At 44.5% G+C, this 18,815-nt stretch overlaps 1 protein-coding gene across 4 annotated transcripts; it reads right to left on the bottom strand.

Moving 5' to 3' along the window:
- Window positions 1-1,345: 1,345 nt before the first annotated feature.
- Window positions 1,346-18,593, bottom strand: prr14 (proline rich 14). 4 transcript variants are annotated; one of them, XM_061224063.1, is made up of 10 exons: window positions 17,715-18,593; window positions 17,013-17,130; window positions 16,643-16,824; window positions 14,889-15,045; window positions 14,127-14,167; window positions 10,193-13,837; window positions 9,073-9,202; window positions 5,492-5,604; window positions 4,453-4,521; window positions 1,346-3,986 (listed from the first exon to the last, which is right to left on the bottom strand). In XM_061224063.1, exons 3-10 carry the CDS (start codon window positions 16,783-16,785, stop codon window positions 3,668-3,670), a joined length of 4,617 nt encoding a protein of 1,538 aa, XP_061080047.1. In that variant the 5' UTR covers window positions 16,786-16,824; window positions 17,013-17,130; window positions 17,715-18,593; the 3' UTR covers window positions 1,346-3,667. The 4 variants fall into 4 exon arrangements, with proteins under 4 accessions (XP_061080047.1, XP_061080048.1, XP_061080050.1 ...); XM_061224064.1 differs by lacking the exon at window positions 17,013-17,130; XM_061224066.1 differs by lacking the exons at window positions 16,643-16,824; window positions 17,013-17,130.
- Window positions 18,594-18,815: the final 222 nt, after the last annotated feature.

Genomic DNA, 18,815 nt, shown 5'->3' with positions numbered 1-18,815 from the left:
ATGCTGTCAGTGACAGTGTGCTTTAGGGGGAGATGCTGTCAGTGAGTGTGCTTTAGGGGGTGATGCTGTCAGTGAGTGTGCTTTAGGGGGTGATGCCGTCAGTGACCGTGTGCTTTAGAGGGAGATGCTGTCAGTGACAGTGTGCTTTAGGGGGAGATGCTGTCAGTGACAGTGTGCTTTAGGGGGAGATGCTGTCAGTGACAGTGTGCTTTAGGGGGTGATGCTTTCAGTGACAGTGTGCTTTAGATGGAGATGCTGTCAGTGAGTGTGCTTTAGGGGGGGATGCTGTCAGTGAGAGTGCTTTAGGGGGTGATGCTGTCAGTGAGAGTGCTTTAGGGGGTGATGCTGTCAGTGACAGTGTGCTTCAGGGGGAGATGCGGTCAGTGACAGTGTGCTTTAGAGGGAGATGCTGTCAGTGAGTGTGCTTTAGGGGGTGATGCCGTCAGTGACGGTGTGCTTCAGGGGGAGATGCGGTCAGTGACAGTGTGCTTTAGGGGGTGATGCTTTCAGTGACAGTGTGCTTTAGAGGGAGATGCTGTCAGTGAGTGTGCTTTAGGGGGTGATGCTGTCAGTGTGAGGTAAATGCTGTAGCAGGAGATGCTCACTGTGAGGTCAATGCTCTTCTCTACCACAGGCACGAGAGAGGAGTTTGAGAGACCCAGAGAGAGCCCAGATCAATTCACACAAAGCCAGGCAGCTCAGCTTCCTCGCCATTGCGGTATGGATGGGGGTGCTGGTCCTCATCCCAACAGTCATGGCCCTGGTTTCTTACCTCCTTACACTCATAAACTGACCCAGAGTGTCGCATTTCTGTGGATGACACAAACTCTGACCTACACCTTTTTTAAATACCCAATCTTTCAGTTAACTGCATTTACATGAACATGGTCTTTTGTTACCATTGCAAGAGAATCAACTTATTTTCATCAACAGATGGTTGTGGACCAAACTTGCTGTTCTATCAGTTTTTTTACCCCACATCTAGCAAACCATGCAGTCCATACAGTACATCATTCCATTCAGAGTGCAAACTAGCATGGGGTCACAAGTCAGGCTCACGCACACAGACGAGCTGAAGGCCCATCCACACAGTGTAACAGAGCCTTAACAGATACCAGACCGTGGGGCCCATCCACACACTGGACCAGAGCCTTAACAGATACCAGACCATGGGGTCCATCCACACACTGCACCAGAGCCTGAAGAGATACCAGACCATGGGGCCCATCCCTTTAACAGTGGTTTAGCAGGATGAGGCACACAGAAAAAAAAACCCAAAAAACACACACTGTCTGGTCATCAAACAAATTCAAAGACATTCAAAGAAATCACCATAACAAGGGCATTAATAAATATTCTGTTTAATGGATACTTTTCATATACACAAAAGTTACTGGAGATGAATATATAGTGGCACTTAAATAGTTACAAAGATGGAATTAAAAAAATATATAATCTTTTCAAAAGTGTGCCATGTCATTGGTTGATAAAAAAAAATCTATTTTGTCATTATTTATTATTATTTTTACATGTTTTAATGTGCTTTGAAAGATTGTATGGCATGTTGTAAACATTTTGCAATAAAATATCGAAATATACCAACTTACGACCTGAAGCACTTTTCAGTTTACGAGAAATATTGTGACAAACATTATAACATTCCAGGTGATCATTCATGTATGCCATATGCAACTAAAAATTGCTACTTCATATGAAATTATAAATGGCAGTCATAGAACAAAATGTAGAAACCAAAAAGTCACATTTAATCTACAATGAAAAACATCTGAATTATTTTCTCCTGTATGCACATGGAATACATTTTTTTAGGATTAGCCTAAGACTAACGTGTGTGCCATGTCATAAGTTCTATTATAACTCGACGATAATAGAAATATACATCGATTTTTACACAAGAAAAAAAGAATACAAATACTCATTATTGTAGTTGTGAAAAATACCCTGTACTCAATGACCAGTTTTGGCCCAAGACTATATTTCAACGTGATAATGTATCAAATCAGACAACCAAATAACAAAACCCCACTAATAATGGTATTGACAACCAGGTCAACCAGTGCCTGCATTGTAGAGCAGTTCACCCCAGTCTGGTTGTCCCTGGTGTCCCTGCAGTCTGAGAGCAAACCTTCAGCAGTTCTGCACCAATCAAACAAGCTGCCAGGTTCAAAGAGGAGTTCTGCACCAATCAAACAAGCTGCCAGGTTAAAAGAGGAGTTCCGCACCAATCAAACAAGCTGCCAGGTTCAAAGAGGAGTTCTGCACCAATCAAATAAGCTGCCAGGTTCAAAGAGGAGTTCTGCACCAATCAAACAAGCTGCTAGGTTCAAAGCACTGGTCTCCCATCCGGCTTACATACATTCCCTCAGATGGCCAAGTACAGCCAGACCTGGGCCAAATGTGTCATTTTTGTCATTTCTCCTGAATTCATGTGATGTATTGAAAACCATGAAATTGGTTAAGGACGAGTCATGCCGAATGCGGTTTGCACGTCAGTGGCGAGCCGTGCTGAATGTCGGTTAGAGGCAGGCGGGCTGAATGGCGGTTAGAGGCAGGCGGGCTGAATGGCGGTTAGAGGCAGGCGGGCTGAATGGCGGTTAGAGGCAGGCGGGCTGAATGTCGGTTAGAGGCAGGCGGGCTGAATGGCGGTTAGAGGCAGGCGGGCTGAATGGCGGTTAGAGGCAGGCGGGCTGAATGGCGGTTAGAGGCAGGCGGGCTGAAAGGTGGTTAGAGGCAGGCGGGCTGAAAGGCGGTTAGAGGCAGGCGGGCTGAAAGGCGGTTAGTATGTTAGTGCTGAGCTATGCGGAATACCGGTTAGCATGTTACCGCTAAGCCGTGCTGAATGGTCCAGTGCTGAACTAGGACTAGACTAAAGGCTGATTTATGCTTCGAAGTGTCTGGGATGTGTCCGCAGACAAAAAAAAAGCAAATTAGTTTGCTTTGGCTTTTGAGCGTTGACGCTGGCTGTCCTGTACCTGTAGATATTTGTAAGGTCACAGACGACTGTCAGAAGTGTTGCACAGCCGTGATAAGTTGACTGAAATGAAGACAACAGGTTTTCGTACTTAATACTAGTTTACTAGGCTACGTCTTCATTCATTTTTATGAATGAAGACGTTTTATTTTGATAGTTAGCTAGCAAAATGGACAAATTCCTGAAGAAGCTGGTTGCCATAGTAAAAATGCACAGTTGCTGAACTATAAATGGACACAGTTCAGTCTGTAGACACTTCGTCGCCAAAGCATAAATCAGCCTTAAGTGAATGGGAGGAATGGGAGGATCAGACCAGGTTCATCCAGCAGTGCTTATGATAAATTACATACAGTAAAAAATCCTGCTTTTTTAAATTAAATGCAGGAAACAATCCTGGTGCACACAAAATCACTGATAAAAGGCAATATAAAAAAAATAAAATCAAAGCTGCACACTTTTTGGAATATACAATCGGTCTACAATATATGCTACATCCATAATGGAAATATAAATTCTTCATGCATGACTGCTTTCAAATTACAGGCACGCAGAAACATTCAGGCCTGGTCATCAAGATCCAAAGTGCTTAAAGCCCCCGTTTGCTCAGTGCCAAGAGTAGCGTTAACCCAGAGACCGGGCTTTTTAGGATTCAAGGATTCTGATTGGTTCTCAGGCTCATAGAGCCGCCTGGTCAAAAGCCACCCAGGCATCTAATTGGTCGAGTTTGGAACACAGCAGTGAATGGAGGTCCTCCGCAGTATGAGAAGGGCCTTCTTTAGCTCTCGGGCCTCGCCCACGCCGAGTCCTGCCAACGATCAAGCTGTCCCCTGCCTTCCGGGAGCCTCCTTTCCCCAACCCCGACAACAGTTTCCTTGGTTTCCTGGCCACACCCAGCTCGGGGAACTTCACCAATCGTTTCAAACGCCGGGAGCCAAACAGGGACAGAGATCCATCACAACTGCTGGTTGGAACTTCAAATATAGTTTCAAGCCGCCTAGGTAGGGAGAAAGATGTGTAAATAACAGGGCAGTTAAGCAGGACTTTCCTATACTCCAATTTATTTTGTTTATTTGTATTTATTTATTTATCTAAATTGCATTTTGACAGACGCTGTTATCCAGAGCAACTTACTAAGCAATGGAGCAATGCAGGATTAAGGGCCTTGCTCAAGGGCCCAATGACTGTACGGATCTTATTGTGGCTACGCCGGGGATCGAATTCATGTACCTTAACCACTACGCTACAGGCCGCCCAAATGGCATTGGCAGGGCTGAAATTCTGCACAATCCAAAACTGTCACTGTTCAGCATCAGGTCCTATTGCATGCACTTACCCTTGGCTGAACTCAGGTCCTATTGCATGCACTTACCCTTGGCTAAACTCAGGTCCTATTGCATGCACTTACCCTTGGCTGAACTGAAGGGTTTAAAAACAACACATAGACCCTTGGGATTTCTCACCCTTCTGCTGGCTTATGAAAGTTCTTGTTGGTGTAAATTTCCTCCAGGCTGAACTCCTTCTTCTTCAGCCTATGAAACGCAGGCAGACCATTGGACAGTAAGCATCAGAATCTCTCAAATCCACATAACCAGTTCTCACAAATTAAGTCTAACGACTAAGTAATTTTAAGCACTTGACTGGGAATTATCAAAAGCCATGGCAAAATCTGTGAGAAACCGCAAGAAACCATTTTCCTGATACCCCCCCCCCCATTTTCTCCCAATTTGGTAGCCAATTGTACCCTATCTATCACCCATGTTGCTGCGGATACACTGCAACGGGCCTGACGCTCAGAGGCCCAGGAGGATCAGGATATGAGACAGCAATACGCCTTCTACAAGCCGCATCATCTCAAGCTCCTACGCCTTCTACAAGCCGCATCATCTCAAGCTCCTACGCCTTCTACAAGCCGCATCATCTCAAGCTCCTACGCCTTCTACAAGCCGCATCGTCTCAAGCTCCTACGCCTTCTACAAGCCGCATCGTCTCAAGCTCCTACGCCTTCTACAAGCCGCATCGTCTCAAGCTCCTACGCCTTCTACAAGCCGCATCATCTCAAGCTCCTACGCCTTCTACAAGCCGCATCATCTCAAGCTCCTACGCCTTCTACAAGCCGCATCATCTCAAGCTCCTACGCCTTCTACAAGCCGCATCGTCTCAAGCTCCTACGCCTTCTACAAGCCGCATCATCTCAAGCTCCTACGCCTTCTACAAGCCGCATCATCTCAAGCTCCTACGCCTTCTACAAGCCGCATCGTTTCAAGTTCCCTCGACCGTGACTCCGAGGCGAGTGCAGTCAGGGCTCTCCTGTATCCTGTATCCCGATCCTACAGCCCCTGCTGAGTCCCTCCCCCGAACCCTAGGAGCAGCGGCCAACCTCAGCTTTGGCAGGACCGGGGATCGAACCCCCCGACCTCACAGCTCTCCAATATGTGCTTTTACTCTGGCCTCTGGTAAATGATAGTGTGATGAAGAAAGGGGAACACCAAGGTTCTCTACCTGATGGGACGGGGGAGACCCATCGGCGTGAGGTTGGTGGGTGGTTTTGGCGGGGTTTTGCGAATTTTGATGCGTGAAACCTTTCCACGCTCACCTTGTTTCGCCCTCCCAACCTACATCCAGGAAAGAGGAAGGAGAGCATGACGAAGAGAAACACAGTCATCAGTGACACCTTTTTGGCATGGGCCACAGAGCCCTTTACACCATATAAGTAGGTATAATATAGAAATTAAACAGAATAGACAATACTAAACAAACCTGAGTACAGGATGCTGGTTTTCATTCCACTTTGCAATCTCAGAATTTTAACAAGCCGTTAACTCTAAATGAGTTACTTGTCATGTGTAGAGAGGATATTTTCCCTCTTATGTCACCTTATGTCTGAAATTGCTACGCATGCCATGAACAATAAAAGGTCCCTGGTTCATATTTTTAATTTTCTAGATCGCCTTCTACGAGCCACATCATTTCAGAGACCTGCAACTGTGACTCCGAGGCGAGTGCAATCAGGGCGCCATTGTATGCGGTGATCCTACAGGCCCTGCTGAATCCCTGGACTCACTCTATATGCGAAATATGATTTACTCGGCGTGCAACTGCATCAAGGTCCAATGCTGTCCACCACCATGTCACTACCCCTGACTCACATTTGCCATATTGCAAATGATTAAATGAAGAGAAGGATAACAGACTGAGGTGGATCAACAGGTTCCTAATTGGTGAAAGTGTGGACACCTGGCTATGAAAACTAACCATTTGGTAGACAATGAAGCATTCAAATAAAAAATGATAATGGACCAAACTCGCATTGTGTCAATAACGAGTTTAGACTGCATGATTTTAGCCCTGATCGTCCACTTGCAAACAGTGCTGACAAAGCCCCAGATCAGATAGGAATCGGTGCTTGATTGCTGAACTGTTCAAAGACGCGATCTGAGAGCCTCGCTGATGCCTTAGAGATATCGTCAACGATGACCTAATGATGGGTGTACCAACGATGACGCCAATCAGAGCGCAAGACACGGGGCGAGGGCAAATCAGGGGAGCGCAACCAGAGACCCCTCCCCTCTGGCACAACATCAACAAACACGGCTACGAGAATGGCGGTAATATGAAATGCACACTCTAGGCTGCATGTAATGGTGAGGTACACCCTGGCCTTTGCATATCGCTTTTATGCAAAGTACTCCAGAAATTAACTTTAGGAAACTTGAGTGAGCTATACAAAGTATAAACATATAAAATGTAAGTGCATATTGTTAATGATAGAAATTTTTCTCTGGCTCAGGCCATTTCCCACATTTCCTGTGTCACTTCTCGTGCGTTTTCATGATAAAAAGTAGTTTTGGAGACCCGAAACTCGTCTGAGATTCCTCCTGGTGAAAGATCTTGTGATGTATGTCCCCCTGTTGCTGATCAGTCATTGTGTGTCCCCCCTGTTGCTGATCAGTGATTGTGTGTCCCCCTGTTGCTGATCAGTCGTAGTCTGCAATCCACAACAACTTGATGATCCGATTACAAAACAGAAAGTTGTGTAGCGTGAATCAGCGATCTGATTACTAAGTTGAAGGCAAAAAATTATGAATTAACAAACACCTGGAATCAGCAGCCTAATTAGGAGTCTCATTTGATCAGCTAAAAAATGTTACTTCATTTTATGTAATTGTTTGCATTTTAGCACAATAATTACAATCAGAGCATCTGAATTCATTCTTCATGGCATGCATAATTCCAGACATAATTCGGTTTAAGAGGGTAAATATTCCATTTAAACATGACAAGTACTTAATTTAGAGAAGTTGACACCAGTTAAATTTTTTGGTTGGAAAGACAACCAGCATACAAGTTGCCCCCCAGGACGGAGATTGAGAACCATCGTTTTAGACCAAAGGACCAGTGCCATTTGAACAGCCAACATTATAATTATAGGATTATATCTGGAAAGAGATTTTGCTGTCGAGTTCTTTTTGCATGAACATTTTCGGTGCATTGATTACCAGAAATGGACATCTCCATTATATCTACAAAAATAATAATAATTTAAAAAAAGTAGTCAAATCAGATAAAGCACAGTTCCGTCACAGTGATGTGCCCAGAGTTTGGGATCAGAGCAGAGAGTTAGCCGGGCCACCACTCACTTTTTCATTATTTAGGCTTCTGATTGGCTGCAGTTTAAATGATGATCTAGGCAGACTGGACTGGCTGGAACACCCTTTATTAGTTGCGCTGTTAGTGGGCAGGTGGAGTGGCGTTCCTCTGGTGGTGGTGCCATAAACGTTAACAACCTTCCACAACAACACACCATTCTATTCCAGTCGGCCATAGTCCCTTCTCTGCACCTTGTTAGGGCGCAGGAAGGGCTGACGAGGGAAGACCATCTGTTCTCTTGTCAATCACTCTGTCTCGGTACTCTCAGGGTTCAGTCACTGGAATGAACTATGCATGGGATGTTTCATGACAAAGCAGGTTGAGGGTATATACACGTTTAGTATTATTTTGCTTGTTTCAGTGCGACTGGTGCAATGGTCTAATTTCCACAACAGTAAACCTAGGACTTGGTAACCATCCATGAACCTGGGGAGAACTGTGGAAACCTGCCCCCGTGAAGCCACCTGTCTCTATCTCTTGACCAGCACCCACCACCTGGAGAGCAATGCTTCTAAATCTGAATTGACTAAATTTGGATGTGGACCATTTTTAGATGGAGATCAAAGGCCTGGTTTCGGCTTATTAACAGGGGAAACCAAGCGATCGGAGCGGGTCTGTAGCCAGATCTCCATATGTAGTCTTTATTACCAGGTATGACCTTTAAGACTCCGTGATTTGGTTTCCTTTGTAATACTTTTATGTATATTTTTATTTGGAATTAGAATGTGATTAACTAAGTGACTTACCTGGTAAATTCAATTGTTATACTTGATTTGTGTTTTCCTTAGTGACACTCAATGTTACACAGGGAATGCTTGGTTACCCCCTCGAGTTGGTCTAGGGAGGATGTAAATTTACGCTTAATGTATCACGGCGTATTGCACCCGTGGACCTCTGAGAGTAAATTACTCGCCTCCGCGTGGTGGTTCATTCATGTGGAGAACAGTCGTAGCTAATGTTGGTCTTCTTGGGTCCCTGAGCTGCCATCAGCCATACCCAAAAGTAGCTATTCCTGCGACCTCTGAAATGACTGCAGATATCTAGCCAGCTCGTGAGACATTCACATAACACGCAATGTGACATGTTCAGGACTATTCAAAAGAGTACATCTCAGTACAGGATTCCTATAGCAAAATTATTAATAAGACATCTACCAAAGGTAGATAACTAATCTAATTTATTATTCTAAATGGAGTCAGATAAAACAAAGGTACATTTATTGGCCCTATAGTGGAGATTATTGCTCAGCCCGGACCAGTTGAAAGCAGAAGGCAGAGTGGTACTACTGTCTTTGTAACATGGTTTATTTATTGGCTAATTGAGTCTCTCTGCGGTAACACTTAACCCTACTAACTTTCTTTCAGCAACACAAGAAGGACAAGCACGCAGATACGTTCCGTCATTGGGTTAGCGTGGGGTTTTACAATCCCTACCTTAATTTCAGTGTCTGAGAAGGACTTTTCATCCAGTGGCTCGATGGCTTCACGCTCTGGTGTGAAGCAGGTCCCCTCTGCCTGCCGCTTGGCCTCGGTCCCACCAGCTGATGCAACCTGTGGGAATACGCTGCGGCACCAGAGCACGGCGACTCATTAACGTGAAACACTGAGTCACAAATGTGTAGATTTACCGGTTTTACATTACCTGGATCATAAACTCCTTGATCATATATATGTGTGCAAATCCAAGGGCCATATGCAGAACTACTAAATCTAGATCTATGAAGCAAAATGTAATGTTCCCTGGTGCCCCTTAGTGCCTCCAAATACCTAAATTTTTCTTATGTTTTTAGGGACACTTATTTCTATGTTATTATCTTATGTTATTATTTCATTTTTATTCTTTTTTGATTAAAGTACAAGGAGGACAAGGCTATTAAATATTTCCACAACATCAAACAGATAAATATACTGCAATTTAATTGACCTCCTCCGATCTCCTTCTGGATGAAACCATGCACACTGCTTGATTTAATTAACTTATTACTCCATTAGGAAATCATCATACAGTTGGTAGGTGAGAACACGCCATATAACACTTCAATGCAGTTTAGAATTTGGCATGCTATACACCATATGGAAAGCTTATGCTGTCCAAGAGTTCACAATCAAACCAGACTGAACTTAAGAGTTAAAACAGCTTAATCATTTGGAGTATTTACACAGGGCTGAGGTGAATTGCTACCCATCCCCCCCCCCTTTATTTTTCAAAGCGGTTGTTCATTATCACAATCTTGAAATGAACATCTCTACATGTAAAACCAATACGAAGAATGTATATTTATTCCGTATTTAGTTGCAGATATTGATAGAATGATGTGCTATAATTACACAATAATTCCTCTCTAACTCCCAGACAGATGGGTCCAGCTAGTTGCAAATTAAACTGGGCTTGTGGACTGGATGAACTACGTGAAAATGGTAGCACTTACTCTATTTTTGACAGTTTACGTGTATCATCTGTTAATATAGCTAGAACAGCTTGTTACTCATATTTTGCTAATAAAATACATTTCCGTGCTCTGATTACTAAGAAACTTCCAATTTCAGCAGTTACCTGCAAACTGAAGAAATGGAGGCGGGGGATTGGCTGGATCTGGGGAGGGAATAGGAAGTGGAGCCAGGGACCAGGTGACAGACCAGGGAGGAAGCCGGGGAGGAAGTGGAGGGGGTGGCGGCATCACTGGAGGAGACTGTGACATCACAACTACAAGCGCTGCTACTGCTGGTGATGCTGCGCAAACTGCTTTCCTCTGACTTCCTGGAGAGGAAAGCCAGGGGACTTGACAGAAAGCGGGAGGCCAGGGAGATGAAGGATGCGGAGGACGCAGAGAAGATGGGGTTGTAGTACTGCCGTCCCCACCCAGTGGGGTGCACCTCCTTACGCAAACACAGGGGGGCGATCTCTCGCTCCACTTCCAGACTGCAGACAGTGTGTCTGCGAGCGCGTTTGGCTGAGGAGGGAGGCAGAGGAATGGGAAGGCGATGATGGAGAGGCGAGCGGTGATGCTGGCGGTGTGGGGCTGAAAGGAGCAGGGGGCTGGTCCAGTGGCCGTCATGACAGAGGGAGGGGATCTCTGGACAGGAGGAGCTTCGCTGTAAGCCGGTGTGCAGGGAGTCGCAACCTGGCTTTTCAAAAGAGCCGGTGTCCTTCGACTGCTCACCTTTGTTGGGAAAGTCTTCCTTTTCACATGTGGCTCTCAAGCAAGGTCTGCTTTTCCTTTTTGGAGTTCCTTCTGGCGTTCGCATCCTATCCCTTTGCTTCAACTTTTTCCCCCTTCTCTCCTGTGGCACCTTTTTGATTAGCCTGTGCACCTTGCCAGGCTTCAAGTCATCATTGGCTTCAGGAAGCGTGTGTTTGGCATTTGTTGTCGGGGATAAAGAGGATACCTTTCCTGTAGTTCCTTCCTTGCCCTTCTCTCTGCTGCCCACTCCCTTCCTGTCCATCCGCATCAGTGTGGGCATTCCGGGCTGATCCTGGGATCTGCCATGTACTGGTGAGTTTCCTCCTGCCTGAATACTGGTTCCCCCCGTTATCACTTCCTCTTTGGGCTCCAGATCCCAAGAACTGCTCTCATCGCCGAACTGTGTTGTTTCTCTTTTCAACTCAATCTCCTTTTCACAAGTCCCTTTGAGAAGCTGACGCTCTTCTCTTCTGACCCCCTTTTCTGTGTCAGCATAATTTTTTAGCCTGTGTCTTAGCCTCACAAGTTTGTTCTGGCTCCAAGGCTCACTACCATGGCTTTCTTGACTCTCTCTGGGCACTTCAGACGGCACAGTAGTTCTATTCCTCTCCTGTATAGCCAGACACTTCCAATTCAGCATAGGATTTTTGTCTATTCCCGGCGTAACTTCCCTATGCCTGCAACATTGACATTCCCTCCGTGGGCACTTGGGTCGTGGATCCTCAAGCAGAGTGTCCAATTTCTTGATTCCAGTGTTATCCTCCTCTTTGCTTCTAGTCCCAGTGGTTATCCTTGCAGAGTCATAGCTTAAGTCATTTGGAGAATGTCTAATATCCTCTAAGGCAAGCATGCAACTTCTTAATTTTCTACTGTTGACATTTTTACCTTGACTTACGGCTCTACTTGCAGTCATACTGTCCTCTGTGCTGCTATTACCAGTGCTACAATCTTTAAATCCCACAGATGATCCCATCATAGAATCTGGGCATTTCCCTCTCATTGTTGGAGCAACCTCTGTGATGGACGGACTTTCTACTTTTAGATTCTTTCTCCGGCTTCCATTTGCTTCCATCAAACAAGTATCTTGACTGTTCCTTCCAAGTACTCGCCTGGAACGAAGGGACCTATGGAGGTCAGCATCTAAGACCATCCTAATCCTACTGTTCTGATCTGATCTTACCTCTTCCCTGGCTTCTCCATCCGTTACCATCAGTAACTCATTCTTTTCTTTCATAACATTGTTTCTTTTCTTATTCAACCCTTTCCCCCTTTTACCACCTCTCTTGACTTTTACAATTTCATGCATCTCGCAGTTTTTTTCTGGGCAAGTCTGTGGTTCCCCCTGAGTTTCCTCTGAGGACATCATTCCTCCTCCTCCCTGCAGTGAAGCCCTCATTGGGGGCCTGGCTTGTAGGGACGGGATCAGCACAGGATTTTGTTTTCCAGGTTCTCCACCCACCTCCCGAGCTCCTACCAGATTATCTGCCAGGACCGGAACTGAATCTCGACCAGGGGAGCCTGTAGTGGTGAATGGGGTCTTGTTTGGTAATGAATCACATTCATCCAGAGACCTGTGCATTTCATGTTCTGCTGTACCCCTGCAGGTAGTTAAAGATGAGCCATCTTCACCTGCCGCCAATGGTTGAGCTCCCGGCTTAGCTTCTAAGGATACAGGAGGTGTGAAGTAAAAGGACGCACTTAAAGTACTTGAGCACCCACTGGCGTTTGCCTCAAGACCAGGTGGTTCATCTCCGAAGGAACACTTTTCCTCACAAAATCCTAAAGCTTCATCGGAGGAAAGTGGAGCTTTTTTAGGGGAAGTGTGAGTGAACAGATCAGATGAAGGCGATCGTTTGAGTGCACGATTAGGATAAATATTACTTGGAGTGATGCTTTTTGGGCATGGCCGTTGCAAGTGTGCCCCTTTACCTGAGCGATATTCTTTGGAAGTACTTAAGTGCATGCTGGACCTACGGCTGGTTCTGGGGGATTCTGGGCGACAGGAGTCTGATCTGGTCAGGGAACCAGCTGGGTCAAAATCCAGGGGGAATTCGGTTCTGGCAAGTTGACTACTTTGCCCAAAGCAAGGAGGTTCCCTCAGTCTCTCCTCCCTGCTGCTAGGAAACATGTCACAATCCCGCTGGCTGTGTGTGTGTGGGGTCACATTGGAATTTTGTTTCTCTGCATGAAAACTTTCTTCCTCTTCAAAACGGTCTCCAGCTTTTGTTTCGGTGTCAAAGTGGAGCCTCCGAACAGAGGCAAGCTGCACTTTCTCTGTACTGGAGCTGTTTGCTTGTGTTGAAGAAGTCTGAGGCTGATGAAGATCCCCTGACTTTTTCCCCACTTCCCCTCCATAGATCTGTCCCTCAGCCTGAGGCAAACCAGAATCAGTGCAGTCTTCATTTTTACTTTTTGGTTCCAAATGTCTCTGGATGTTCAGGCTTTCTCCTGTTTTTTCTTCAGAGAAATGCCCATTATGGCTGTTGCAGACACTGTCTGGGCAACGATTCTGGAGGTCCAAGAGTGTATCTGAGGGTGCCGAGGGGCAACTGGGTATGAAAAGTCGAACTGGACTCATTACGATTTCTGTAAAGCTGGCCATCTTCGACTTGAATGACTGAAAAAACGGACCAATCACCCATCTCTTCATGGGAGGTGGGCTTTCAATTACTGATTGGCTGAGCTGTAGGTCAGGCCCTGTTTCCATTGCTGATTGGCTGGGTGGTAGGTCAGGCCTGGTTTCCATTGCTGATTGGCTGGGCTGTAGGTCAGGCCCTGTTTCCATTGCTGATTGGCTGGGTGGTAGGTCAGGCCTGGTTTCCATTGCTGATTGGCTGGACTGTAGGCCAGGCCCCATTTCCATTGCTGATTGGCTGGGTGGGAGGTCAGGCCCTGTTTCCATTGCGGATTGGCTGGGCTGTAGGTCAGGTCCCAGCTTTCTAGTACTGCGTTCCTGCATGTAGAGTGTGGGAGGGGTGAGCGTCCCTTCACCCGTATGAGCCCCTCTGGTTTTGTGCCTGCAGGGAGATAAAATGTCATCAACAAATAGGGAAGACCACCACAATACTACTAGTGTGTACAAGTACTCCTGTGCTGATCTTAATTTGTTTCAACATTTATAATATTTACATGAACTGCAGTGTATTGGACTTCCCTATAATTGTGCTCACAAAAACAAAATTATTTTTCAATTTAGCCAGGACACTAGGTTGTGATGGTTACGTCAAAGATCAGATGATTACAATTAAAGCCAAATGCCAATAATGTAAAGCAGTGGCAAAAAAGATCCTGCAAAACAGCACTTACTTTGTCATTTCACTTCCAGTTTCCACTCGGGAACATCCTTCCTGTGAAACAGTGGCATGAGCTGCAGTTTACTGGGGCAGATCATTTTGGCACTGAAGCCACAGCTCAAGGACATGTGCTCACGACACATTGTTCTCACGGTCTCGGTATTTGAGCACTGAAGTGTAAAGGTTGATTGATTAAATACGGTATTTAATGGCTACATTCAAAGAAAATTCAAAGAACCAGGTATGTCCTTCGTCTAAATGCCTAGAAATGAAAAAAACTGCAATTCTTGTGCTTGGAATTACTCTCCTGTGCATAATAATAATTAAATTAATGACAAAGAAAATGAAATGGTTTGAATTGTGTGGATTCCATGCAAGGCAAGTAAAGGCCAGCTGTGCACTAAATCAGGAGAAAAAGTAAGCGACTGTTTACAAAAAGATTTTGAAAGTAAATAAAAATATCAACAAACTAGATGGATAAAGACCTATATTACAGATATTCCTGAATTTATAATTGGGAAACTGGGAGAAATTAGGCATCAATTTGAAAACCAGTTCAAACTGAAAAAAACATTCAAAGTGGACACAGATCCTACATAGGATTACACTAGGATTGGATCACCATCGGATCATCCATCTTCAAAACAAAAAGGTTATGCCAAAATACCACTAATTTAAAATGGACAGGAGTGGGGGAGAATGAGTTTGCACCTTTGCAGAATTCTTGCTAATATATGCACAACATTGAAAGTGGGAAATTAAACTGAAGACTTACTGTTCTACCGCCTAGCTCCCTCTCTGCAGGAGAAGAGGTCTGTCTGCTCTTCATTTGAACACTCTCTCCATTCTGTCTTTTCTCTCGCTCTTTGGTGACCTGCATGCGTCCACTCCTCCGCTTCCTATCTTTTCCTCCCCTACCATCACATGTGCACCTGCAGATGGGAGAGACCTCTTTACTAATCACAGTCTTAATCACTTTGCAGCAACCCTTACCGAGCCCCAACATTAAGAACTTATGCACTTGTAAATCGCTTTGGATTAAAAGCGCCTGCTAAATTACTAAAATGTAAAAATTGTGGTATGAACTACATTTTTTGTACACAACTAAGCATATTATACCTTTTGAAGAACCTCAAGTTTCATTTTGATTCAAAAACTACCTTGCCATCCACTGGGTTGAATATCTAATACTTTTTGGTCATTTCCTGCCCAGACCCATTACATTACATTATTGGCATTTGGCAGACGCTCTTATCCAGAGCGACGTACAACAAAGTGCATACCCATAACCAGGGATAAGTTCGCTGAAAGACCCTAGAGGGAAGTACAATTTCAACTGCTACCTGTACAACAAAGATAAGGACGAGGGCCTTTTTTTTTTTTTTTTGAGAACAAAGAAACAAACAAACAGAGCAAAAGTGACCAAAGTTAACTATCCAAACACTGCTTACCTAGCCAACTAAAAATACCGATACACAAAGCAAGTCACAGAGACAACAATTAAGGTTCACAGGGAGGTAGGGAGGGATGGGGAGAGGAGCTGCTTGAAGAGATGTGTCTTCAGCTTGCGCTTGAAGGTGGGGAGAGATTCTACAGTTCTGACCTCAACGGGGAGTTCGTTCCACCACCGTGGAGCCAGAACAGACAGTAGTCGTGAGCGTGATGTGGAGGTTCGGAGAGGGGGAGGTGCCAAGCGGCCTGTGGAGGCTGAACGAAGAGGTCTGGCAGGGGTGTTCCTGCCTTTCCTGCCTTTCGCCCAATGTATGCTGGGATAGGCTCCAGCCCCCCTGCGACCCTGTTCAGGATAAGCGACCCTGGACAGGTCGCCAGTCCATCGCTGGGCATACACACCATTCACTCACACACTCATACCCATGGGCAATTTAGACTCTCCAATCAGCCTAATCTGCATGTCTTTGGCCTGCAGGGGGAAACCGGAGTACCCGGAGGAAACCCACGCAGACACGGGGAGAACATACAAACAGGGCGACACGGGGAGAACATGCAAAAGGTCCTGGGAGTTGAACCCAGGACCTCATTGCTGTGAGGCGGCAGTGCTACCTACTGCACCATCCGGTGGCATTGTATATTTTTTAATGTGGATGATTGTGGATGTTCTTAAGCAGCTTGAGATACTAGTAGCTTAATATTTACTAGTAGTTCAAGTTTGGATACCATACACCAAGTGATGCTGATGTATGAAGTATTGAAAAGAAATTGCCATGCAGCTCCACTATGCATTTTGAATGACCATAACTTCTCTTCTGAGCAGTATTATGAAAGTCTAAGTTCATAATCTTAAAGTACACAGAAACTAAACATTTTCAGTTTTTTCCCCACTGTTTTAATGCCAAACATATAGTGGTCCAAAACTGACACATCCCAATACCACCACCTGGCTGCTGGGTAACCGGTCACTGATGGTTGATGAAGCTACAATGATCCACAGGGAGGGGAGGAGCGTGCAGGAAATGGGGTTTGGTCAGTAACCTGTGCACAAAGTGTCAACGAACAAAACATTGCTGCTACCTGCATGTGACAGAAGACAGGGACTGGGAGCAAGGCTGAGGTTTTCTCTGAGAGCAGAGGCACACAGGGACAGGGGGAACCTCAGCATCTCCTTCCATTGGGAAAACAATTTGGGGGTGCAAGTTTGGAGGGGAAGATATCATCCCCAATCTCTCCACCACTCCCCTACGTGGTTTCTACTTCTGTAAGAATGCGAAAACACAACATTCCGAACATCCAGGTCACTTCACTTTTGCATGCTTATCAAGATGCAACGGACGCAACAGTATCAATTCGAGGCACCAAATGATCCTACTGACCGAGTCTTGTCAACAGAATACATAATTTAACCATGTGTACAACCGTTTTACAGCCATCTCATCCAACTCGCCTGAAATTGTCTTCACAGTGCTTCCCAACGTATTTTCCTCATCTCTTTCAACGATACTTCATTCCATACTTGCTGTACAAGCTATGCTGTAACATTAACCATATCTCCCCAAATGAATCTTTGGGAGCCAGATGAGACAAGTACATTTTCAGTTTAAACAAACAAACAAATGAATAAACTATTAATGTTATAGACAGATAGCACCGGCTACTTTCAGCACATCTTTAATCTAACTTTATGTAAGACAGAAGTTTTCAAACTACGTGCTTATTGTGCTATAGCTAATGCGAACAATTAACGTTACACAAAGACGTAAAACATTTGTAAGTTATCAAATTAAATACTGCGGCGAATCAATAGGCTTCTATGTGAAGGGGACACCTACCTAGCCATAGCACTACTATTCATTAAAATTTAAAGAAAGATAAATAACGAATCAACCCTTCTTTGTGAAAGGAACAAATTACGAAACGATTTAAACGCGTGTGTTCAACAACCTTAATTGAGCAAGAGAATTAAACAAAAACGGCATACACATGGGTCCTCAGACAGAACCGAGTTTGAGAACGACTGATCTACGATAACTTCTTAAGTTAACGAACTCCATTAGGTAGCTTAATGGATTAAATTAAATAACCAGAAGTTACTATAGCATTGGCTATAACACTGAAATAGTCCACGGGCGACACAACGCGAACTTACCTCTTTGATTCGTCTTCCCCAAAGTGATTGGCAAACCAATTTTTGTCAGTTTCAAGTTGGTCCGTTAATAAGAACAGGCCAATACTTCCGTTGTTAATTTATAAAAGTTCACTTCATTTTCTATTAAGAACCCACGCTCAGCAGGCAGCCAATTGAAGTTAGATGGTGCTAGGTTTGTTTAGGTTCGTCGCTATCTAAGCTAGCTGGTACTTAACAAAAAGCACTTCGAGCATAATGTTACACCAACTACACCAAGCTAACGTGAAGGCAAACACCACGAACACACACTAGCTAAAGTTACTTAAATAATGTAAAATAATTCGCTAGCTAAATTATGAAAAGCAAAAGTGATCAAATTTTTAAAAGCAGCCAATAACTATAAAAAAATAAAAACCGTAATGCGCTGGATAACAGGCTAATGCATTATAAATAGTCCGTAGTTTCCTGCAAGATTCAGCCGGATCTCCACCGCCTGTTTATGCGTGGCTAGGCTAGTTAATTTGGCTAGAGCTAACGTTAATTGTTTTGAAAACAAACGTCGCTATGCACCAATATTAGATAGGTAACGTTACAGCATCATAGCTAGCTAATGTTAGGCTAGCCTACATAAAGGGGAAAATCAAGCCTTCCATTATTAACGTTATCGTTGGTACGTAGACTAGGTAACGTTAGCTATATATTCTCTAGCTATAAATAACGTTAAGGATGAGGAAAAACCCTTACTTCTTTCAGGTCAATAATCTTTACTACTGAAATTGAAACATGCATATTCAGTTGCCTCGAGTACACATGCAGATGACATTAACGATACTTTTATACACGTAAACATTGACGTACAACGCATACAGACGGCGCCCAATTTTTACTATTTTTTTTTTCTTTCTCTGCAACGCGACATTCACAACCAAACTACAAACCTGGTACCACATATTCGAGGGTCAAGAAATCCTCAGCCAATTAACTCGATTCAACACATCCTGCATGAATTTTATAAAGACCGACCAATAAAAGACGTGCAATATAGCATCTTAGCCAATCCGTGTCTGTGCGAGAGAGCATCTTAGGTAAAGGACGGCCAATGACGGGAGGAGGAATTGGTCT

Source organism: Conger conger, chromosome 16 (assembly GCF_963514075.1).
Source record: "Conger conger chromosome 16, fConCon1.1, whole genome shotgun sequence".
In the NCBI taxonomy this organism is placed as follows: Eukaryota; Metazoa; Chordata; class Actinopteri; order Anguilliformes; family Congridae; genus Conger; species Conger conger.
Note: the sequence above shows the minus strand (reverse complement) of the source record. Positions and strands in the feature narration are given on the sequence as shown.